Genomic DNA, 25,595 nt, shown 5'->3' on the forward strand with positions numbered 1-25,595 from the left:
TGCTGTTCCCCTGGGGTACATACCCTTGCTTTCATCACCCTAACCCTAACCCTAACCCTAACCTGAGTTGAATCACATCCACAGTTTCAGGCACAGCTCAAGTATTACTTCCACTTTAAAGTCTGCCAACACAGACCTCTAGTCCTTCCTCTCAGTTTGCAGTCGGTCACTACATTATCACAGCTTGATAAACATAATTAGAGGGCTGTGGACAGGTGCTGAAGTCCAAAGCTCATAGCACAGAGTATTCACATCATGACTTTAGATGCTTATATATATTCACCTTAACCCCAGTTTTACCTGGGGCAAGTGAGACTCAGTGAAGCCAAGCAACCTGACTGATATTATGAAAATGAAATGAAAGTTGGTCAGTCATGTCCGACTCTTTGCAAACGCCATGGACTGTAGCCTGCCAGGCTCCTCTGTTCATGGAATTCTCCAGGCAAGAGTACTAGAGTGGATTTCCATTCCCTTCCCCAGGGGATCTTCCTGACCTAGGGATTGAACCTGGTTTTCCTGCATTGCAGGCATATTCTTTACTGTAGAGTTACTAAAGAATTCGTCTGATATGTTACACCCTGTTAACAGTGAAGCCAGAATCCAGATTCCAGGTGTCCTTGACGAGGACCTTACCTTTTGTAAAATCTCCCAGATGTTTTAAGAGGAAGAAGCACTGCAAGCCTTTTCCACCTTGTTTATTTTTTTTGCCTGATCCAGGCGTGGGTGGCTAGTGGTTGAGAAACCACAGCTAGTTTCTTCTGTCAGTGGACAAGGATGCTCAGCAGACAAGAATCCAGAACCTAGATAAAGACGGGAAAATCTGAGTGTATGTTGATTGCAAAGAGCAGTGTTTATTTACTTGCGGCAGCATTATGGAATGATACTTGTGTAAAACAGACTCACTCACTGATTTCTGAGACCATAAAAACACTGTAGAGTGTTAGGTATTGATGTAAAAATTAGGCCTTATCCTTATCTGTTTCTAAAAATGTTATGATCAATAGTCATAGTGAAGGAAAGAACTGTCATTTGACAAAGCAGGATACTCTAGAGCCCAGTTTACTGGACAGTGAAATAGATCAGGAGTCTTCCCTCAAGTTCCTCCTGTTTTTCCTTCAGCACACAGTGCTTCTCCATGCTAAGCAAGAGGTTCCAAAAGGCTGATGGTATTTTGTCTCTAAGTACTAATAATAAATTTGGTTTGCGTTGTGTATGTAGTTTTATTCATAAAAGATTTAAAGTCTAGGTAAGCTAAATCAAAAATGCTACTTTGCATTCTGCAGTATTTAGGCCTAGAAGTTGTCATGACTGTGAATATTATGTTGGCTTTCAAACCTTTGTGACCTCCACTGCAAACATCATTTGGATGTCTTGATAAAGTATAGGTGGTACACATATAAAGTACTTCAATGATTCTGTGTGGAGTGACTCATATAAGGATGATTGCCATTAAAGGAATTTGGCTCCAAATGCAGGGCCCTCTGCTAGTACTTAGGTGATTTTTCTAACACAAGTGATTGATCCCTGGAGTGGAACAAAAGGGACCCACTTGTGAAATTGCCTTTTAAGTGCCCTTAAGGGCATGGGGTCATGGTATTTAAAGCTTTGGAATGATTCCCCGTCAATATGAATCAAGCATTGAATTTTCAGTGTGGTGTTTAATTCTATGATCAGAGGTACAGCAGGGAAAAGTTGGTTATGTTTTAAAATTCCTTGGCTTTTTAGGGAAAGTCACTTACTTTTTATTTATTTTTAGTATGGAAATGTAAAAAGAAAAAAAAACACTTGGTTTTGGGACCAGCTGAGTCCATGCCAAAGTGAAGTGAAACATGCAGCAGTCAAATTTGATTACTCTCCAGGACTTGTGTAGACCCTTCTCTCCTTGCTGGAGGGAGGAGGAATGTGTGTGTGTGTGTGTGTGTGTGTGTGTATCCCTACCCCCACCCCAATAATGGAAATTCAGAGAAGAGACAAATGAATGTAGCTGAAGTCTGTTTTAAAAAATAGACAATGAAAAAAGTTACGCAGGGCTTGAGTGGCTAAAATTTGGATGCATAAAAAGTGGTGGTAAAACAGTTTCCGTTATTGGGGTGGGAGTAGGAGGACAAAGGATGAGATGGTTGGACGGCACCACCAGCTCCATGGACGTGAGTCTGAGCAAGCTCTGGGAGCTGGTGATGGACAGGGAAGGCTGGTGCTGCAGTCCATAGGGTCGCAAAGAGTTGGACACGACTGAGCAACTGAACAGTACTGATCCTATGCAGACCTTTTCGTTTTAATTTTATTTGTGGCTGTGCTGGGTCTTAGTTGCTGCCAGAGGGCTTTCTCTAATTGTGGCGAGCAGGGGCTCCTCTCTGGTTGCGGTGAACAGGCTTCTCACTGTGGTGGCGTCTCTTGTTGCAGAGCACGAACTCTAGGCACTCAGGCTTCAGTAGTTGTGGCCCATGAGCTCAGTGCCCTGCAGCACGTGGGATCTTCCCAGACCAAGGATCGAACCAGTGCCCCTGCATTGACAAGGCAGATTCCTATCCACTGTGCCACCAGGGAAGTCCTGTATGTAAATTTGACTTAAAGGTTTTGTAAACTTGACTTGAATTAAAATATCCATGGAACTGACTTAAAAATAGAATGCGTCTTTTCGATTGAGCCAGATATCTTCCTGAGACAAATATCTCTTACATACATGTATAGCTTTGTGCGACATCATTTATAGAACTTTAGAGTATGTAAGTGGTATGTATAAAAACAGAGAGTTTTAAAATTCTTTCCTACTTTGTTCCATGACAACTTTAGTTATTTTATGTAAGTAACTAAAAAGTAAAATAACATTTTTGAAAACCCATGATGGGCCCCCAAACCTCACTTCTCTCACCGATTTGAAAGATTTTATAAAATCCCTGATTTTTTAAAATTATGGGTGTTATGCAGGCAGACTCCAGTATTCTTGCCTGGAAAATCCCATGGGCAGAGGAGCCTGGCAGGCTACAGTCCATGGGGTCACAAAGAACGGGCAGGATTTAGCGACTTAACCGCTGCCACCACCACCATGCAGGCAGAAGAGCCGATCGTGTGTGGTGGGTCTGAGTGGAAAGAGAAGTCTTCAGAGGGCTCTGGAAGTGGAAGGGTCCAGCTCCATGCTGGCCCCACGTTGTTTAACTGTCCCCTCTCCAGAAGGTTTTTTGACCTCTCTGAGGGTTTGTTTCCTCATCTACAAGATCAGAAAACAGTATCTACCTGCAGATGGAAGAACAGAGCTATATGTAATGATTTGCCTAATGCACAATCCTTGATTGGCACATAATAAATATTCAGACCTTTCCCTTACCTTTCTATACCTCGGGAAAGGATCAAGTTTCTACCTAAAAATCCATTTTCCACTGCTTTATATTTCTATTAAGCTAGTATCATCTAACTCTCTATTTCTAACCTTTATCATCAGGATTTCATTAGCATATTCAATTTTCCTGTTATTTATAACCCTACCTTATTATTCTTATAATCCTTACAAAGTTATTTTTGCTCCAGTGCCACTTTGTACTGTCAAGAAATATATTTTCTCCATTGCTGAGTGCCTTCTTCAATTATTCTCAGTTATGTGTAAAGCATTCACATACCTTCTTATGATTTATCTTTTTATGGCCCCCACAGAGCAATAATTGTTTTTTAGGTTTGTAATGGCTTTGCTCACTGAGTCTGAAGTGTTCAAGGCCTCGAGACCAACCACGGTCTGATTCTTATTGTTGCCTGGACTAGGACTTCTCTTGTAAAACCTTAGCTACAAAATCCTTAACAGGAACCCTTCAGTTCTCCTATGTGCTGTGCTTGTGCTTAGTCACTCAGTCATGTCCGACTCTTTGCAAACCCATGGACTATACCCCGCCAGGCTCCTCTGTCCATGGAGATTCTCCAGGCAAGAATATTGGAGTGGGTTGCCATGCCCTTCTCCAGGGGATCTTCCAACCGAGGGATTGAAACCAGGTCTCCTACATTGCAGCCGGATTCTTTACCATCTGAACCACCAGGGAAGCCCAAGAGTATTGGAGTGCATAGCCTATCCCTTCTCCAGGGGACCTCCCCAACCCAGGGATCGAACCAGGGTCTCCTGCATTGCAGGTGGATTCTTTACCAGCTGTGCTACCAGGGAAGCCCTTAGTTCTATACAGAACTCCAATTTCAATTCTTTGTCTTGAAAGTAGACTATCTCATCCTTATATACAGCCCCAGTTCCTACCACTTCAGTGGGCTTGAATCAGGACATGTGTGCCTGGCGTTCACAACAGAGAAAAATCTATGGTGCTTATGTCATTCACTTGGCATAAAGTGGTTCTGAAAAGAAAAACACATTTTGCGTTAACCAGCTTTCCCCATTCCTACCTTTTTTTCAGGCAAGGTTGAAGTTATACATGTATTTTTTTTTAAGTCATTTCATGTATTAAATTCTGTGCTTTCTAGAAAGAGTTGTGTCCATGTTAAAATGACTTCTTGATATCATCAATATATCTGCTCTTAATATTCACACTTACTCAAATAATTGAAATCTACATGATAAAGAAAATGATCTTTGAAAGATGAGCAGTTTCATTTGCTCATTGTGTGAGGGGTCTTCAGGGGCTTACTAGGGGGTTCAGTGGTAAAGAATCTGCCAGCCAATGCTGGAGATGCCAGAGATGCATATTTGATGAGTGGGTCCAGAAGATCCCCTGGAGGAGGGCATGGCAACCCACTCAAGTATTCTTGCCTAGAAAATCCCATGAACAGAGGAGGCTGGTGGGCTACAGTCCATGGGGTCACAAAGAGTTGGACCCAACTGAGTGACTGAGCAGGTGTGCACATAAGGGGTCTTCAGGGAATCTGAGAGTTGGAAGGAAGATTGAGAGGTTACCATGCATCTCCCTCCATCCAGCGAAGGCATCTTGCCCATCATGGCTTCAGCCCTGCCTCTGGGAGGATGCTACCCTGAGGCCACATTCCACTTTCGACAGCTCCTTAGACTGGAAGTTCTGTCTTGATCAGCTGAGTCTCCCTTTGCACCATGACAATTAAGTTACTTTGGGTGGGCTTGGATTCATTTGATTGATGTTTTGTGCTGTTGGGGAAGACTTTTTTTTATTAAGAAGTATTCCCCAATAAGCAAATTGATATTAAGTAGGCTTGTGTATCGGAGAAGGCAAAGGCACCCCACTCCAGTACTCTTGCCTAGAAAATCCCATGGACGGAGGAGCCTGGTGGGCTGCAGTCCATGGGGTCGCTAGAGTCGGACACGACTGAGCGACTTCACTTTCACTTTTCACTTTCATGCATTGGAGAAGGAAATGGCAACCCACTCCAGTGTTCTTGCCTGGAGAATCCCAGGAATGGGAGGCCTGATGGGCTGCCGTCTATGGGGTCGCACAGAGTCGGACACGACTGAAGCGACACAGCAGCAGCAGCAGCAGGCTTGTGTATATTTCAAATTTATGAGCATGAAAACCAGGAAACTAAGTGTTTGTTTTGCTATAAAGATGAGCTCCAGTTTTCTTCCAGCAGAACTCATGCTAGTCTTTGCTCCCAAGTTCTGCATCAGCCTCAACCTTCAGACTCAATCCTTCAATGGTTCAGAAAAGCAAGTGACTCACTGTAATTTTGAATGACTATTCATATTTCCAGATCTATGATGAATTCAAGGCAAACAGGCTTTTTAAGAAAGACTCCTCTTTCTGGGTATAAGAAAGCACTCTTCTCCAACTCATTTTGTTGAAATACAGGATTAACTTTATTAGAAAAGAAACCGATCTACTATGTGCTGGAGAGTATTTATGACCTCCAGAACACTCTATCTTTCAGAATAATAATACAAGCATATGAATAGCCAAATTCTGCCAGGTTTTTAAAAATTACATTTTGTTCATGCCCAGATATAACCTCCCATCATAAATCCTGGGAATTGTGGAGGAAGACAGCGACAGGCCATCCCAGTGCTTAATGAGAGATGTGTATTTCAATGCTAGACTGATGTTTATGTATGTGATTACCTACATGCGTAACAGTTTTTTTTAAAGTATCAAAGAAATTGACTCTGTTTTAAATATAATCATGTGCTACTCTTTATTGTATGCATGCCAGGCAGTTTATAAATGTAACTCTGATCCCCCTAGTCCTATGAGATGAGGTTTATTCTTCCTGCTTTTCCCCTGTGGGGAAAGTAAAACCCAGAAACTTCAAGACCTAGCTCAAGGTCACATTCAGGAAGTAGATTGCCACCTCGGATTGATGTGCTTCAAAAACCCACATTCTTTCTCCTGTGTTCAGTACTTTGGCTCATCTTTGGCAAAGAATATCTGATTTTTAGGCACTTATTTGTTTTTGTGGGGAGAGGTGTTTATATGGGCCTACAGAGTAATATATAGAGGTATGCTGCCCCTTTTTTATCTTCCAATATTATAGTTCCATGAACCACAAAATCTCACCTAAATCCTATTAAAGCGGATACAAAATAGAACTAGAGAGATGATAGAAAAGGGAGTGATGCTGAATTTATTGAAACTCACCCTTTTTAAACAGAGACCGCCAGGCTCATGCGTTTGATTGCTAGTTAATTTTGTGAGGATTACTGCCCTGAATGACTTCAGTGGTTCCTGCTGCTCTATTAAAAATCCTCTTTTACATTTGAAGACCTAATAAACAGGAAACTATGATCTCTTCCTTGTGTTACTCAAAAGTCGATATGAAAGTATAATCCCAGATGGGATAGTTCAGTCTGCACTACAACATCTGTGTAAGACCGACGTCCCCATGAAAGCCATTTCATCCACATGCTTTCTAAATCAGCATCAGCATTTATGAGCACTCTTCAACTCTCTCGTTTGTGTGCATATCATTGTAGTGTGGTTTATTTGAAACACCCTGTAGAGTGCTCTTTCATACTCATTTCCCTACAGTATGAAAAGAATTGGCAAGTGACAAGTAATTCTCTGTCAAACATATGACTGTTTCATTTAGAATATAGAGGACACAGATGCTCATTTACCAGTGGCCTCAGGCCATGGCCCAGGAGCCCATCAAGCAGAAGACAGAACTAGCAATGAATTTTTTTAATCCATTAAAAAATATGTATGTGTTAACACCAACCTCTAACAAAGTAGTGGTTCGTCACTCAGCGAGTTATTCGTAGGACATCACCAAGGCCCACTGATGACTTTCCTACCTAGTCTTCCTAGTCTTCACAGTGTTTTTCCATCTCGATTCTGGGTTCCCCTTTCCTCCAGGCTCACAGTGGTGCCATTTTTGCACACACAGCAGTCACAGAAAACTCTCCCATCTGCCTACTGTTCCACTGCATAGAGCCCTAAGGTAGTATGGACTGGAATTCCTTTGAGCTTGAACCCAACTTCAAGTCCAGCTCTGACACCTCTATACATTTGACCTTGGGCTCAGGTCTTCTCTGTGGAAAGGGACCCTCTGTCCTGCTGACCTCCTAAGGTTGATGGGAGTGGGAGCTGCTGAAAAAGGTCTTTTCAGGTGTGCCCCAAAGCCCTAGGAATCTTTGCACAAAGTTCTTTCTGCTTCTTAAATGAGACTTTGTCTTCTGATCTTTATTTCAAGGTCATAGAACATCCTTAACTTAGACTCATCGCCCTTTTTGACTGCACTCCTTCTCTTCCTTGAGTTAAGGAAACTCTGTTGTTCCTTCTCATTCTGCCCTGTACTTCTCCCCTTACAAGAGTCGTCACAAACAACTGAAGACTTATTTTGTAATCATTTGTTTAATGTCTATCATTCATTTTTATTGCAGACTTCAGAGGGCCAGTGCTATGGACTGTTTATTTACTCCTATACATATTGAAGCCCTATGCATTTATATACTCCTATCAGGTCAGGAAGCAACAGTTAGAACTGGACATGGAACAACAGACTGGTTCTAAATAGGAAAAGGAGTACGTCAAGGCTGTATATTGTCACCCTGCTTATTTAACGTATATGCAGAGTACATCATGAGAAACGCTGGGCTGGAAGAAACACAAGCTGGAATTAAGATTGCCGGGAGAAATATCAATCACCTCAGATATGCAGATGACACCACCGTTATGGCAGAAAGTGAAGAGGAACTAAAAAGCCTCTTGATGAAAGTGAAAGAAGAGAGTGAAAAAGTTGGCTTAAAGCTCAACATTCAGAAAACAAAGATCATGGCATCTGGTCCCATCACTTCATGGCAAATAGATGGGCAAACAGTGGAAACAGTGTCAGACTTTGTTTTGGGGGCTCCAAAATCACTACAGATGGTGATTGCAGCCATGAAATTAAAAGACGCTTACTCCTGGGAAGGAAAGTTATGACCAACCTAGATAGCATATTGAAAAGCAGAGACATTACTTTGCCAACAAAGGTCCGTCTAGTCAAGGCTATGGTTTTTCCTGTGGTCATGTATGGATGTGAGAGTTGGACTGTGAAGAAGGCTGAGCGCCAAAGAGTTGATGCTTTTGAACTGTGGTGTTGGAGAAGACTCTTGAGAGTCCCTTGGACTGCAAGGAGATCCAACCAGTCCATTCTGAAGGAGATAAGCCCTGGGATTTCTTTGGAAGGAATGATGCTAAAGCTGAAACTCCAGTACTTTGGCCACCTCATGTGAAGAGTTGACTCATTGGAAAAGACTCTGATGCTGGGAGGGACTGGGGGCAGGAGAAGAAGGGGACGACAGAGGATGAGATGGCTGGATGGCATCACTGACTCGATGGACGTGAGTCTGAGTGAACTCCGGGAGTTGGTGATGGACAGGGAGGCCTGGCATGCTGCAATTCATGGGGTCGCAAAGAGTCGGACATGACTGAGCGACTGAACTGAACTGATACATATTATATACAAATTGAAGTCCTGCCCCTAATTTGATGGCATTTGGAGATGGGGATTTCATGTGGTAATCAGGTTTAGATGAGGTCATGAAGATGGGGCCCCCATGATGGGAGTAGTGCCTTAATTTGAAGAGGAAGAGACCAGAGCCCTGTCTGTCTACCATGTGAGGCCACAGCAGGAAACACAGCTATCTGCAAGTCAGGGGGAACCCTGGACCACGATGTACCCTGATCTTAAACTTGTAGCCTCCAGAACTGTCAGAGAGAAATGTTTGTTGTTTAAGCCACGCAGTCTGTAGCCATTTATGATAGCAGGCCTGAACTAAGACAGGCAGGGTTCCTATCTTTTTACTCAGGCCTGTATCACTATGCATAGTGCCTGGCATAAAGTAAGCACTTGATAAGTGTTTGATGGATGAATTTGTGACTGTCCTGCCTGCATGTTGCTCGGAAACATGAGCAACTCCACGCTCTCCAGTCCACTCCATCCCGGAGAAGCCCAAGACTGATCAGCCTGAGATGCCCTGAGAGCTAACAGGCCAGTATTTCAAAGTACCTGTGTCTCCCAGACTGGAATCTCTGAGTCAGGTAGGGAGTGTGTGGTGAGCAAAAGAGCTTCAGAATCAGACAGCTGGACTCAGACCCAGGAGCGCCTGCTGATGTTCGAGGTGGTGCAGGTCACTTCACTTCCCCCGTCTCAGTGTTCTCTGCTGTAAAATGGGCATGACAGTAGTTCTTGCCTCAGAGGTTGTCATAGAAACAAAGTGGTATGAGGTCTTTCGAGTGCTTAGCACAGACCCCAGGTCAGCATTGATGTGAACCATCAATGACGATATGAAAGGTACAGATTTTTCTGGCCTTGTTCTGTTTCTCTCAGGGTAGTTTCTTAGTTGTCTTTGTCCTGCTCATCTTCCCCTACATTCTTTAGGGGTTCTTTATGTGGTAAGCGTATAATGGAAAGTGTCCATCCTCATGGTGGCTAGTTCCTGGAAGAAGATTATCTGACTCTGATTAGAGCCTTGGAGTATGCAGGGCTGGGCTGCTCTCCCACTGGGTGTGTTATAGTCACAGAGGTGGAATCAGCTGACTGTAGTAATTACTTTGGGAGGAAAATCTAATGGAATGAAACAGAAACCTAAATGATTCCATCTCTCTTTTATACTTTATTCCTACCTGCATAAGATCATATAATACAATTATGATGATTCCCTGAGCTAATTCAGCAATAATTCTTATTTATATTTAGGTAGTTATTATCACAATAGTACACTGATCATTTGATTCCAAAAGTAATTTCCTTCTACAAAGGTACCCTTGACATCCTATAATGTATATTAAGATTTAATGGGGGGATAAACAAGGCAGTAGATTTGATGTATTAAAAAACAAGACAGTGATTTTGAGCCTGGAATACACAGAGGAAAGCATTCATTTGCTTTTAAAATTAATTAGAAATGAAAGCCACTTTCTAAATCATAACTGGTAACAATTTGTATTTTTTTTCAGGGTCTGGAATGCTCATTTTTATCATTTAAGCTTAAGAAGGTATTTGTAGGATTTTTTTTTTTTTTTTGCTTTGTTAACTGGTTGGGGTGAACATTCAGGATTTTTTAAAAAGGTATTTAATATTTTTGTAAATGTATTTGAGTATTCTTAGTTAATAAAGCCATTTGTTTTAATTTAGTGGAAAGTAATTTTATTAGAGCTTAAATAAAGTTGTGCAAGCAATGCTCCTCCATTACAGGGTCTTTGGGACTGTGTTAATTATAAGAAATGGAGCTATTGGAGACTATTACCGAGCACACAAACTCCTCATTGTTAACCATGGCTGGTGCGTGCTGACAGCTGCCTCTTAGGGAAATGTAAGCCATGGTTAACGGTGGAAAGTGCGGCATTAGCATAATTTTTGGCAAGGACTGAGCTGGGGCTGCAGCACCGCCTTCCACCTCGACTCTTTCATTACTGTGTCTTATCAGACGCCCAGACTCTAGGGGGGACATGAAACCACGCGATTGTGCTGTAGGTAACCAAAACTCTGCGTGAAATGCCCATGTCTAAATAAAAGAAGAAAGGATTTCAATTGCTTATGATAATGATTTTAAAAGGGTCCCTGGAAGAAAGACTCTGAAAAGAATCGCTGGTGTTTGAACAAAACTGACACCATGTAGAGGTGGCTTTTTTTGACATTGACACTAATGCATGTTATGGTTTCTATAAGAGGAATTAGAATTTAAACAGTTTTATTCTTCAGGGACCAATTCAGACAAAAATAGATCTGCTAATGTAAGACTTAGAGTCAAGAATAAATTACACCCCCTGAAGGTTCTCTAAGTTCATTTGCACATTACTAAAGGTACTTCAAATAGTTGGGAATGAATTTTTGTATATTTCAGAGAACATATCAAGCCAGTGTTGAAAAGTAATAGAAAATATCAAATAGTAACTAGTGGTAAAAAAGCTACCTGCCATCTACAAGTCATAAATGCTGGCGAGGATGTGGAGAAAAGGAAACCCTCTTACACTGTTGGTGGGAATGCAAACTAATACAGCCACTATGGAGAACAGTGTGGAGATTTCTTAAAAAACTGGAAATAGAACTGCCTTATGATCCAGCAATCCCACTGCTGGGCATACACACTGAGGAAACCAGAATTGAAAGAGACACGTGTACCCCAATGTTCATCGCAGCACTGTTTATAATAGCCAGGACATGTAAGCAACCTAGATGTCCATCAGCAGACAAATGGATAAGAAAACTGTGGTACATATACACAATGGAGTATTACTCAGCCATTAAAAAGAATACATTTGAATCAGTTCTAATGAGGTGGATGAAACTGGAGCCTATTATACAGCGTAAAGTAAGCCAGAAAGAAAAACACCAATACAGTATACTAACGCATATATATGGAATTTAGAAAGATGGTAACAATAACCCTGTATACGAGACAGCAAAAGAGACACTGATGTATAGAACAGTCTTTTGGACTCTCTGGGAGAGGGAGAGGGTGAGATGATTTGGGAGAATGGCATTGAAATACGTATAATATCATATATGAAACGAGTCGCCAGTCCAGGTTCGATGCACGATACTGGATGCTTGGGGCTGGTGCACTGGGACGACCCGGAGGGATGGTATGGGGAGGGAGGAGGGAGAAGGGTTCAGGATGGGGAACACATGTATGCCTGTGTCGGATTCATTTCAATATATGGCAAAAGCAATACAATACTGTAAAGTTTAAAAAAAAAAAAAGCTACCTGCCAATTCAGGAGATGCAAGAGACACAGGTTTGATCCCTGGGTTCAGAAGATCACCTGGAGGGGGAAAATGGCAACCCACTCCAATATTCTTGCCTGAAAAATTCTATGGGCAAGAGGAGCCTGGGAGGCTATAGTTGGAGTCAAAAGAGTCGGACACAACGGAGCACACATTTTATAATAATGTTCTTTCTTGATAGGATAAGCTACTCCCTTGGCTGAGGACTCTCTTTGCTTTTGTCAGTAATAAATAATATTATAAGCTTGAATATGAATGATACAATTGGTTAATAGAAGATGAGGAAGTGGCTACCATTCACTGAGCACTTACTGTGCGCCAGGCAGGCACTATGCTTAATGCTTTATACACATCTTGTTTCTCTATCATAAAACCCTATTACTCAGGTGCTATTCTGTCCTCAGTTGCAAATGGGAACATTAATCCTCAGGGAAACTGAGTGTTATTTCCAAGGTCACTCTGTCAGTAAGGAGTAGGACTTGACATTTGAACCCAGGTCTCTGTGTTCTGGCGCCTGCAGGATTTCCTTGGCCATCCCTGGGCTTCCGTTCCTGTTAAAGTGACAGTCGCTTCTATTAGCAGTGTCTTCCTGAATCTATTAAACAATTCCCCTGGGGCTCCTTTCCGTTCTCCCTCTTACATAGGAGCGACTGTTGCTATTTAAAGCAGAGGGCACATTGACAGTTCTGTTCAATAGTCCTTCAATGTCCGTGCTTCTGGCAGTTTCTCTGTCTGGCTGTGTTGGTTTCTGTTGGGTTCACGTGGATGTGGCAGGGAGCTCCTCTGTGTCGGCCAGATCCCCTCACTTCCGCTCCACTCCAGGACCCCAGCCTGGAAAGACAGGCAGCCTCAATGGGACCAGTGTCTTTGCTTCAGATTTTCCAAAGGCATTTTCCTTCCAGATCTTTGTGGGCCCTTAAAGCGTGTGTAGGGATCAAGCATCAGTGTCTCTAGGACTGATGAAACGGCCCTGTTGGTTTAAGTCGAGTGCAGTCTGGGGATTCTCCGGGCAGAAAGAGGATTATGCATTTATCTCCCTTTCTACTGTGAAACAGGAGGGTCAGCAGAACGATACAGGTGAATAGGAACATATCTGTGCAGGAACAAATATATTCTGAAAGTATAAGCTCAGAAGATTATTCTTCAGAAGATTTGTGGAGTCCCAGAAAGGTCTGGGGGCAACCCATGTTGTTTAAAGGGTAATCTCTGTGCCCAGAGGTACCATGTGCCAGCCAACTTCCAGGCAGCCCGTGAGCCCGCCTGGCCCCCTGGAGCTGGAGCTAACTGGAACTCCCTGGTCGGCCCTCCTGTGATCATCTGCCCTCCCTTTGGGTTCTCCTTTGGCGTGAAATTCATGTATGGTGCTTCCCAGGTGGCTCAGTGGTAAAGAATCCACCTGCCAATGCAGGAGACTCAGGTTCAATCCCTGGGTCAGGAAGATCCCCTGAAGAAGGAAATGCCAACCCACTCCACTATTCTTACTGGGAGAATTCCATGGATAGTGAAGCCTGGTGGCCTACAATCCATAGGGTTGCAAAGAGTCAGATACGACTGAGCGACTGAGCATGCGTGCATGTTGTAGAATCTCTCCCCAGAAATGATAGAGGGGACCCATGATTAAGATCTCCCTGAATAAGATCTTTGATCTTTTATTTCTGAAAATGAGATTCAGCCTGAATTAAGAACTCTAATCTCTGCTTTGTAGCTCAGTGATTCTCAATCCTAGCACAGATATTAGAATTATATGAAGAACTTGAAAATACTAGTTGCCACATGACTTGTCCCCAAATAATTAAATTGGAATACTTAAGGATGGTGCCTGGCATCAATATTCCTTAAAAACTATTGCAGTGGAATGTGCAATAATGGAGAGGCGGTGAGGGGTCTTGCCGCTGCTGCTGCTCCTCAGTACAGCTTGTACTGCTGCAGCTTCCTAGGTGCTTAGTATGTACAAGTTTTGTTCTAGGCTTTTTCATAGAATGAGCTTACCCTCATGTACTCCTTACAGTGAACTGTAAGCTTATTTTGTTTCTATAGATGTGTATATGGAAAACTTTGAGGAGGTAGAGCAGTTTATTCAGAGTGGAATGGCACTTTTTGGAGATATTCTTTATTATGAAAGTGAGACTTAACCTGCTCATCTAGGTGCACTGTATCTGGTTTTTCATAACATTGTTCTAGTAAGTGCACAAAGAGTAACTCCCGGGTATTTGGACTTAACACCTTTGCACATAATACACGTGGTCTTTCACTTATATTAACAATATCAACGGTCTTGCTGGGAGGTCTCCACCAGGAAAAGCCAGGTAGCAGGGTGAGATGTAGAATGTGTTCTCACCTAGCTGGTCCGAAAGTCTGAGATCGCTTGTTCTAGTGAGGGCATTTCTAAAACCACGAAACCACCTTGCCAGTGGTTTTGGTATATAGCTAGATCAGTTTTAACCCACATATAGAGCCACAAAACCACTACCAACATCAGGGCTGTTGTTGTTCAGTTGCTAAGTCACGCCCCACTCTTTGCGACCCCATGGACTGCAGCGTGCCAGGCTTCCCTGTCCTCCACTATCTCCTGAATTTGCTCAAATTCATGTCTGTTGAGTTAGCGATGCTATCTAACCATCTCATCCTCTGCCGCCTCCTTCTCCTTTTACCTTAGTCTTTCCCAGCATCAGGGTCTTTTCCAATGAGTCGGCTCTTCACATCAAGTGGCCAGAGTATTGGAGTTTCAGCTTCAACATCAGTCCTTCCAATGAATATTTAGGGTTGACTTCCTTTAGGATTGACTGCTTTGATCTCCTTACTGTCCAAGAAATTCTCAAGAGTCCTCTCCAACACCACAGTTCAAAAGCGTCAATTCCTCCGCGCTCAGCCATCTTTATGGGCATAGATCAGCAAGTAGAGTTCAGAGGACTGAAGTGTTGCTTCCTATCAGTACCACCCTGCTTCCTCCGCCCACCTGAGCAGACTCCGAAAGCTTGGCTTTCTGTAAGAGATTTATCTACATGCCAGCCTTAGTATGCGATCTCTTGGCATTTTGGAGATAGGTCCTTCAGAAAGTTTGACTGATGGTAGGAGTGGAACCATGTGGGGTGTATACCTTTCTTTCATTCCCTAATTTGACCACATACTGTAATCCTTGATCCCCAAAGGAAGGACTTGAGATCCAAAAAGGAGGCTGAAATCAGAGCTTTGAAAGTGTGGGTTAGTTTCTGGGAAGAAATGAAATGATACACCCCTACAGGACCCCAAAGATTACATGGATTGGAGACTGGGAGTGGAGGTGGGTGACAGGTAAGCTTTTGTCCTCTGTCCTGGCCCCAGACCCTCGTCTGCCTTGCTCACCTTTTCTATTGATTTGTATTGTGAGCTCTAAGCTCAGAGGCCCCAGGGCTGGGGTCTGCCCTCCCTTCTCCACCACTTGACACCCTCCATGGAATCCTCTCTAAGACAGAGCAGCAAGAAGCCTCTTTGATGCCTGGGAGCCTGTTCAGGAAAGCGCGTTTTGGTAACAGCCCTCATCCTTTGATCTCCACAGCCCACAAGGTACCAACTTCAGGTTTGAAAATCCTGACAATCTCGTTTATTTTGCGCTCTGAAAGCCTAAGATCTTAGGATGAAAAGGTCTACCTTAAACACCAAAAAATAATAACACTTATACCCTAGGAGGATAAAAACTTGGTGTCTCCAGCTAAAGAGATGTTTTTTATTCATGTAGCTTTTCATTTCCTTTTCCATACCTCTGTTACAAGTACACGGCCCTGGGAACCTCTGTGTTCTAATAAAGCACAGGAACGTAGGTGTAGATGGAAGCCTGGGGGGCTGCTGGCAGCGGGAACAATGAGGTCCATGGTTCAGTGCCAGCCCTAGTCAGCCCTGGTCATTTCTTTATGTAGAAAGAAGTGATGTCTTATGATGAGGGAGGGAGGGAAAGAAGAAGAAGCTGACAAAGCAGGGACATTTGACCTGAGCCTGAGCAAAGTGGTGGACAATAGCTTTTTCTGGTAGAGGAAAGAGCCAGTTCCAAAGGTCCCTAGCTGACAACAGATTCCTGCATCCTGGAGCGGAGAAAAGGCTGTTGTGCTGGTGGCAAGTGTGGCAGGAGACAAGGCCTGAATCATGTAGGATTAGAGACCATGGTACGGAATTGATTATTTTGTTCTTAGAGAAATGGATTTTAAGCAGAGGGCTAACATGGCCAGATTAATAAGGTTAAAAGATCCCTCTGGTTGCTGTGTGGTAGGGGAGAAAATTGACAATCAATGAAGAGAAGACTTGTCCCTCTCTGGTGGCCCAGAGGGGTTGGTGAGAAGTGGTCTGACTTAAGTAATATTTTGAAAGCTGAGCCAACAGGACTTGCAAATGGGTTGGTATGGATGGGAGAAGGGAAAGAGATGGATCAAAGCTGACAAAGGCTTTGAAGCCTGTCTTGGAAGGAATGTGTTGTGTAGCCCGATATAGAAGACAAGAAAAATAGTGATTTGGGAGACATAATAGAAGCAAATAAAGAGTTCTGTTGGGACTTCCCTGGTGATTCATTGGTTAAGAACCCACCTTGCAATGCAGGGACTTGGGTTTGAACCCTGATCAGAGAACTAAGATCTCACATGCAGGCGAGTATCTAAGCCCAAGCGTTGCAACTACTGAGCCCCTGCGCCACTACTAGAGAGCCTGTGCCCCGCAACAAAAGATCCCACATGATGCAAGGGAGTCTGCGAAGCACAATTGAGACCTGATCCAGCCAAATAAACAAATGACTAATTAATTAATTAATAAAAAGAGCTTTGTTTGGACGGTGAGATGTGAGATGCCTATAGACATCCAGGCTAAGGTGCTAAAAAATCAGTGGATACACATGTCTGGAATCCAAGGGAGTAGTCAGGCATTGAAATCATTCATTTCAGGAGTTCCTGGGCACTTTGGTTTTTACAGAGACTTCCCGTATTTTAGAAGCATTTAGTGGTTGGGCTCCCTTGATTCCTGGGATGAACACCTGGAGAAGATGCTGGAACGTGTTGGGATTCCTCCATTCCTCCTGGGAAAAACACGTTTACATGATGAGCAGTGCGACCCTCTGCAGCCGTCCTGACCACTTACGGTGGAGTCCCTCTGAGTATGTTGCTACACTTAGGCAACCATTTTTCTGTATTCTTTTCTGCACGTCTTCTTTCCTAAGTCATACATCTATCTATCTATATATCTATATATGGATAGATCAACTTCCTATTCAAGTATGTTCCCCGTGGAGTGCTGCACAGTAATTAAGATCTAGCAAATTATGAATCCTGTTCACATTTCAAAGTTTCCTGAAAGTAACCCAGGCACAAGCATTCCAGGTGTTTGTGTGTGAGTGTCATATACATGAAAATTTGACCCCACTGTCCTTCTTATACAAACAGCCGGTTGGATTACAGTCATTGTACACATCACGTAAATAGTAAATCAGAAGACTAGGAAGAAACAGGGGTTGGATAATGCCTCAGAAAGGGGAAAAAAAAATCTATAAGCCAAACACCACTTATTTATTACGTTTAGATAAGTTTCCCCACTTGAACTGTCCCTAGCTTAAACTCTGCTTCCCCATTTTATTCCTACTTTTTAAGTTCCTTTTGCCATCTCCCGAAAAAAGCACCTTTTATTGACCTTATTCCCTAATCTGCTGTCTTCTGTAAGTCTCCTGGCATTTTGGCTATTTCCTACATTTTGCTCTGTTAGAAAGTCTGGTCATCTTCACTTTCCCGCTAAACTCACCACATCACCGGCTCCCCTACACAATCAAACACGGTGCCAGCTGGTAACACTGGTGGTGCCCAGGCTGTGCAAAAGCAGGAGACAGCAACACTCCAGGTGGGCTTTTTAGAAGAGCAGGTGCCAAGCACCTTCTGGAAAAACCAGTCTCCCTTCCTATCTGCAGCTTAACAGCTGTGGGTCTGTGAGCAAGTTACTGGGTTTCTCCAGGCCTCTGTTCTCTTCTCAGTAATTGAGGATCATTCTAACCCACCTCTGATGTTTGAATTAAGTGAATGAATACCTTTAAAACACTTAGTAGAGTACTTGCTACCCAGAAGGAATTAGTAAACTTTAGTTCCTATCAGAAACCCCCTGAGTCTTTATCCCTCAGGAAACAATAACCACACACTCTGAAAACACATACATACCACTAAGTGCCTATTAGCGAAGACAAATCAAGCTTCGGAAGCAAGCTAGACTGAAAAGATGAAGGGAAATTGATAATCAAGACAAAGTAGAGAAACAATGCAGCGGTTCTCCAAGTGTGGTTTCCCGACCCGCAGCATCACGTGGGAGCTTGGTAGCAATGCAGATTCTCAGAGCTACTGTGGTGCTAGTGGTAAAGAACCTGCCTGCTAATGCAGAAGACATAAGAGACATGGGTTTGATCCCTTGTTTGGGAAGATCCCCTGGAGGAGGGCATAGCAGCCCACTCCAGTATTCTTGGCTGGAGAATCCCATGGACAGAGGAGCCTGGCAGGCTACAGTCCACAGGGTCACAAAGAGTTGTTCATGACTAAAGCGACTTAGCATGCGCATGGGCACTGAATCAGAACTCTGAGAGTGGGATCAGGCAATCTGAATGTTAGCAGCCTCTGCAGGTAATTCTGATGCGTGTTGAAGCTGGAAAACCACTGGCCTAAAGTAAACCTAGCAGATATTGGGTGGGGAATAATGGTCCATGTCTGTGTGCATACACACCGTGGTTGGTAGAATGTTTGTAGCTGCTGAAGCTATTAACCAAGCCTGGTAGTATCAGCAAAATATCACCAAACTGGAGATTAATTACCCATTTTCCTTTGGTACTGTTGTCTGAATGGAAATATAACTAAAATACTTATTTTCCAAGACTTTGCACTCAAGTCATTTGTCGTTGAAAACTATTAAGTCATCAACTTTTTCTTCTTTTTTTTTTTCCTAGGAAATTCCACTTACTTGGATGACCATGGACCACCTCCTAGTAAGGTAAGATCTTTGCTTATGCTATTAAAGCCCCTTTTCCTTCTCTCAGTACCTATAGCCTCCAACAACCCAACCACATCCCTCTTGGCCCAGAGTTGTTCATAAGAAGATAGTAGGTACGAGTGTCAAGTTCATCTTTGATTAACAGTGAGTAGAAAAAGGAAGCATGCAAAGAATATAAAAATGGGTAAAAATAATGTTGGAATGTTAACATCTTTTCACCCTTGTTTCTTACTTCTAGCAGGATGGAAATGAATCCCAGAATCGATGAGGCCAGGGTTCCAGATAAAGGTCCCTTGAGTGTCCCCTGAGGGAGCAGGAGGCAATGTTTATTTCATCAGTAGCTGTGGCTCTCCCAGGCAGGGGAGCCTCAGGGCTGAGTTAGGGCTTCTGGCTGCTTCTCCTGGTTGCTGCCTCCTTTGCCTCTGTATCCTTGCTGGCCCATGATGTGGGTGTCCACAACCCAGCCCCCTCATGCCTTCAGGCCTTGGGCCCGACTCATGTCTGCCCCTTCCTCCTTGGCCTGGCTTACCTGGGCTACTCCACTCAGGGTTCAGTCCCCTGGGGCCAGCCTTCTCTGCCAGTGTCCTTTCAAGCCTGGCCTGGCGTGGCTGGCACAACTACTTCTGCTCTTAGAAGCAATATTGGCATGATTTGTAAGGGTCAGAACTATCCAGTGAAGTGTAGTTCCCCACAACTATCTACTTTCTTAACCTCAATGAAAACCAAATATTAATCTACTGAAAAAGGAGAAAAATATAGATGCTCTTTGACCACTTAAGGTGATATCACCAAAGTGCAGTTGTAAGGACATAGTGAGAAAATCAAGCACTCACCTTAGAGGCTGGAAATGTACTATAAAACTGGTTTTTGAATTTATGGGATCTAAAGAAGAACTCTACCATGTTTAAGACCATGAGCTTTGGAATAAGGTATTTCTAGAGTTGGTAGAACTCTAGATAGAGTTCTACTGCTATCAGCATATGACATTGAACAGATAACTTGATATGTCAAGCCTCAATTTTTTTGATGTGCAAAGTGGGTTGAAAATATGACCCACAGTAAGGACATCTAAAAAGACTGAACGAGTTGATATATGACAAGCCCTCAGCACCTAGCATGTGATAAATGTTAAATAAACGGTAGCTAGTGTTAACTAGACTGGAATAGCATTAAGATTATTGATGAATGGTACAGTGAAATTTATCACAGTGGTGAGTGGTGTATCACTTGGTCCACTGCATATATACTGAATGCCTGTGATGCTGCAGGCACTAGGAATACAGATAGGAAACAAAACAAGAACAACGACAAGGCCGTTCCTACCCTGGAGAAACAAAGGAATATAGAGGATTAGACACCATCTAGGATAAGGAGTGCATCTAGCTCATCTCAGTATCCTCACATCCTTGGGTTTAGCCTCAATGCACGGAGAGGTGCATCCTGACTATTCATTAATTTTCACTGAACTGGACCACGGGATTCAGAGCTGGAATCTGAATTAGGTCTCCTGGCTCCCATCCCAGGTTCTTTCCACTCGGCCAGTATTCTCAAACTTTAGCTTGCATCAGGATTTCCTGGAGGCTTGTTCAAACACGGATTTCCAGGCCCATACCCCTAAGTGTCTGATGCAGTAGGTCCAGGGTGGGATGGGAGAATTTGCATCTTTACCCAGCTCCTGAGCGATGGTGAATACTGCACGTCTGGGGACCACGTTTGAGATCCACTGCTCTAAAACCATGAATATCAAGAAAATCGATTCCCTGGACACTTTCTGTGTTATTTTTACTGCCAATAGCCTAGAGAGAGCCGCATGGCTTCTTGCGTAAAGGCTATTAATTAATAATGATGACTCACCATTGTAACCTTTCTTGTGGTGAAAACATATTTTCTTTGGTCAATAACCTATCCCGGAGGGAAAATAAGTGGGAGTGGGGAAGGATGGTGTGGACAGCCTGCTAGGTTTCTTCACCCCTAACTGTGTTTCTCTCCTAAGTTGGGCCAAGTGAGCCTTCCCCACCCCCAGCTCCCTCTGCTCTGCAGGGAAAGGGGCTAGGTGACTCAGCATGTGGGGTCTATTAGCTGTTAGTGGCATGTCAGGCCATTACTTTGGGTTCCAGGTCTGATAAACAGGATTTTACTTGGTCAGAAGACACAGGCCCACTTTCCATAAACTTACCTTCTGGAGCTCAGTCCTTGGTGACTCACCTGGAACTATTCCTTTAGCCTGTCTAGGGGCCTTGCTCTTGCCAAGTTGGCCATCTTACCTACTTCTTTGCTAGTCTGGTGGTGCCTGGATTCTGTATTTGCTGGGCTCTCGCCCCTTGATCCCAAAGGGCTTTCCCTGGCTCTGCATTCTCCACTTCCTACTAATCTTCACCCCTCTCTCTTCTGCCACTCCCAACTAAGACTTAACCATGATGCACAAGTCATATCAGATCATTTTAGGTCACTTTCAGAATAAATCCAGTTTTATAAACTCCACTCAAGTTTTAAAATTGGGAGTATGATTTCTTTCAGCCAGCAGAGATTATAGGTAATACAGCAGAGATTATATAATACAGATTATTTCAGTATAACTGTATTTTCATTATCTAGGAGTGGAGTAGCAAAAACCCTCTTCACTTTCTAAGCAGTAGCCGAAATAATAAAAATGAGTAAAAATAATATTGGTACATTAACATCTTTTCATCCGTGCTTATTACCTCTGGCAGAGTGGAAATGAACCCCAGAAGTGATGAGGTCAGAGTTTCAGATAAGGGTACCTTGAGTGTCCCCCGAGGTGAGGCCTTGGTTATTTAAGTCTGCAGACCACTGGTATATTCAGGGACATGGTGGTATCAGGGAATAAGGACTCACACACGTGTGGCCTCCAGAGTGAACCCCCAGTCTGGCAGTAGGAAGCACAACTGAGTCCAGATGCACAGTTTTCATATTTGTTTAGCACTCAGAAATAACTTTTTGATGCCAAGACTAAAAGAGGTGTGATCTAGATAAAGTAGGATTTTGAAACCCTGAAAATGGACTGAGGTTTACAGGCGAGTTCTCATTTTATTGCAAGTTCAGTTCCACAAGTTTCGCATTCCACAAGTAATTACCATTTAGGAATTGGGGTGTGTGCCACATGGCTCATCCAGGGCCCAGGGCTTCATTCTCTCCAGTTTTTTCATAGAAAAGAACCAAATGCCTCTGACTTTTACTTGTTTTTCAAATCCACTTTAACCTCCCAGTTTTTAATCTAAGTCATTATTCAAAGGCAGATGTTAATGTTTTCTTTTGTCGACTGCTTTTTACGACCGCTTTGTGTGTACACAGAATTTAGTGGTTGAAGGTTAGAGCCCTACTGAGACTGAACAGGGAGGTTTCTGTTGAATGAACTAGAAAGATACTTTTGAGTACAAAATCAGGTGTGACACAACAGTGCAGTGTGATCCCACATCTTAAAACTTGTTTGCATACGTTGTGTGTACACAGAGAGAAACCTGGGAGAATAAGATGTTTAGTCCGGATGGTGAGATTTTTAGGAGGTTTTTTAACTCATTTCCTTATTTTTTGTATAAATTTGAGTTCATTGAAGTGATGCTTGCTCAGTCTAAAAACTGGGTGGGGCTGGGGCCACCACCTCCACCCCACCAACCCCGCCAAAGGTGTTGTGAGCTGCTGGCATTGGCAATGATAAATTCTGGAGGTAGCAAAAAGGACACAGATATTATTTCACATATGTTGGGTTCCCAAGTCGGATAGATAAGGAGAGCTGATCTAAGCAACTCAAGAAAAATAAAATCTCTATCCATCACTGATGTCTATCATTTCTTATGTGCCAAGCACTCAGCTAAGCACTTTGCATGGAAGTTTAGTCTCTGTAAAACTTACAGGCTTCCCTGGTGGCTCCATGGTAAAGAATCCACCTGCCAATGCAGGAGACGCAGGTTTGATCCCTGGGTTGGGAAGATCCCACATGCTGCGGAGCAGCTAAGCCTGTGTGCCGCAACTACTGAGCCTGTGCTCTCGAGCCTGGAACCACAACTCCTGAGCCCACGTGCCGCAGCTACCATAGCCTGTGTGTCCTAGAGCCATGCTCTGCAACAGGAGAAGCCACGGCAATGAGGAGCCCACTTGCCACAACTAGAAAAAGCCTTACAGCAAAGAGACTCAGCACAACCAAGAATCAATCAGTAAATGAAATATTACACATTAGAAAGAAATCTAGAGAGGGGACTTCCCTGGAGCTTCAGTGGTTAAGACTTCACCTTCCAATGCAGGGGTTGTGGGTTCGATCCCTGATTGGGAGCTAAGATTCCACATGCCTTGTGGCCACAAAACCAAAGCATAAAACAGAACCAATATTGTAACAAATTCAAGAAAAGACTTAAACAGTCCACATTAGAAAAAAAATCTTTAAAAAGCTCTGGAGAAGTAGTTATTTAATCCTTATTTTGCAGATGAGGGAACTGGATCTTAGGGAGGCTGAAAAACTTGCCGGAGGGATGCACCAAGTCTTGGACTTGTGACTCCAGCCCAGGACTGTGTCTGTAGCTCCAGGGTTCACTTCTAACCATTCCAAGATGACTAATTTAATATAAAGACAGTAATTTTTTTGACCTTATTTCTGGAGGTTTACCCTTTTATTATGTATAAGTTCTCTGGCATTTTAACTAATACGATAAACAAGCTTTAACTCTCAGTACACCAGAAAAATAGTCATCACCATTTACTATTGGGTCCAATGGAACTTTTAAAAATATCAATCCAGTGAATATTTTTCTTCTTTTTCCTTCCAATCACCATTGTATACATACCCGCCGTCAGCATTTGCTCATTTACATACTGTATATAGAGTAAATTTTGATATACAGCCATTATAAAAGGTGAAAAAAGACTGTCCCATGTTCATTTAGCAAAATGGGATGGTCTAGGTTTTTTTGAAGCCTTTTATTTTGTATTGGGGTATAGTTGATTAACGATGTTGTAGTAATGTCAGGTGAGTAGCAAAGGGACTCAGCCATACCTACACTTGTATCCATTCTCCCCTAAACTCCCCTCAGGATGGTCCAGGTTCTTATTGCAAAATATCGTTTGTGTGTGTTAATTGCTCAGTCATGTCTGACTCTTTGCAACCCCATGGGCTGTAGCCCACCAGGCTCTTCTGTCCATGAAATTCTCCAGGCAAGAATAGTAGAGTGGGTTGCCATTCCTTTCTCTAGGGGATCTTCCTGACCCAGGGGTCGAACCTGGGCCTCCTGCATTGCAGGCAGATTCTTTACCGTCCGAGCCACCAGGAAAGCCCAAGTATTGTTTGATGAAGTCCTTACCCTTGATGACCAAATGCATGGGAATACCATATTTTCTTTTTGTCCTTAGAAATATGTTGGTCCCTCATAGACATTTTAGCTTGAAAGAATTAATGTAGGATATCATCATCTGAAGACTCATGGTCTGAGGTTTCACTTTCATGATCAATTGAATTTCATCAGCATCTTCAGGGTCTTGAGTGCTGAGCTCTGACTCTGAGCATTCTTTTCTGATTTTTTTTAATGCCTGGGAAACCTCTCCAACCATCGATTTCCTTCTCTTTGTCATCAGAGGCGAGAATGAAACATTCCGAATTCTCCGCTCTATTCAATGAATATTAAAAACAAACCACAAAGATGGTGTTTCCAGTCTTCTGCTAAACCTTTCATAAAGATGATGCAACACTTTAGGCAGCACAATAAAATATGAAGAGTGAGGCAGTAGTGACAAGCTATTTTCTTTAATGAATTGTTCTACGCCTGCAGTGTTCAGTACAGGAGCCCTTAGGTTCATATAGCTATTTAAATTAATTAAAATTCAAACAATAAGCATTCATGTCTTCAGTTGCCTTGGTCACATATCACATTCTTTGTAGCCATGTGCGGCTAGTACTCCTGTAGTGAACAACACAGAATAAAACATTTCAGTCATCGCTGGACAGCGTGTAGTTCTAAGCTATTCCATCATCTTCCATTTTTTTCTATTACTTTAGTCTTTTTAAAGCATACTTGGGAATAATTGATGCATAATTGGTTGGTAATTGTTTTAGGATGATGAACTAGCAAAATGTTTCAAGATACAGGGAGAGAAATCATTTGAGACTCCATAATGAGTCTTAAATTTTTAAAAGAGGCTAGCAGATCCTATTATATGGTAATTACATTATATTACATACTATATATTATTATTATCTAATTATAATTACATTATATGGACCTATTATATGATAATTGCAAGGTAGGGTGAGTTTTATTCTCTTTATTTTTTTAAGAAAAAGTATATTTTCTTTGGAACACCTCTAAGAAAGAATTAAAATCAAGAAATATTAATCCATACAAGTAGTTAGAACTGCTCAAAAAACAAAAAATCCCAAAACCTAAAACACTAAAACTGATTCCAGGGAATCCTAATGTTTATTGAGACTTAAGATAGATTACTGACATCTGCATTTGTATACAAACGTATTCTGACATATAATGCATATATGTTATTTTTATATGTAAAGTAATATG

General features: G+C 42.7%; 1 protein-coding gene across 3 annotated transcripts in view; it reads left to right on the forward strand.

The window, feature by feature from the left end:
• UST (uronyl 2-sulfotransferase) overlaps nt 1-25,595 on the forward strand; it is a 317,213-nt gene that overhangs the window by 116,193 nt on the left and 175,425 nt on the right. For all 3 annotated transcript variants that reach the window (XM_086318226.1, XM_086318225.1, XM_086318224.1), the window contains exon 2: nt 19,031-19,074. In XM_086318226.1, coding sequence (XP_086174352.1) covers nt 19,031-19,074 — 44 coding nt within the window. The remainder of the gene's footprint in view (nt 1-19,030; nt 19,075-25,595) is intronic.

Source organism: Bos grunniens, chromosome 9 (assembly GCF_055505025.1).
Source record: "Bos grunniens cultivar Pamir isolate PY7600 chromosome 9, Bosgru_T2T1.0, whole genome shotgun sequence".
NCBI classification, from domain to species: Eukaryota; Metazoa; Chordata; class Mammalia; order Artiodactyla; family Bovidae; genus Bos; species Bos grunniens.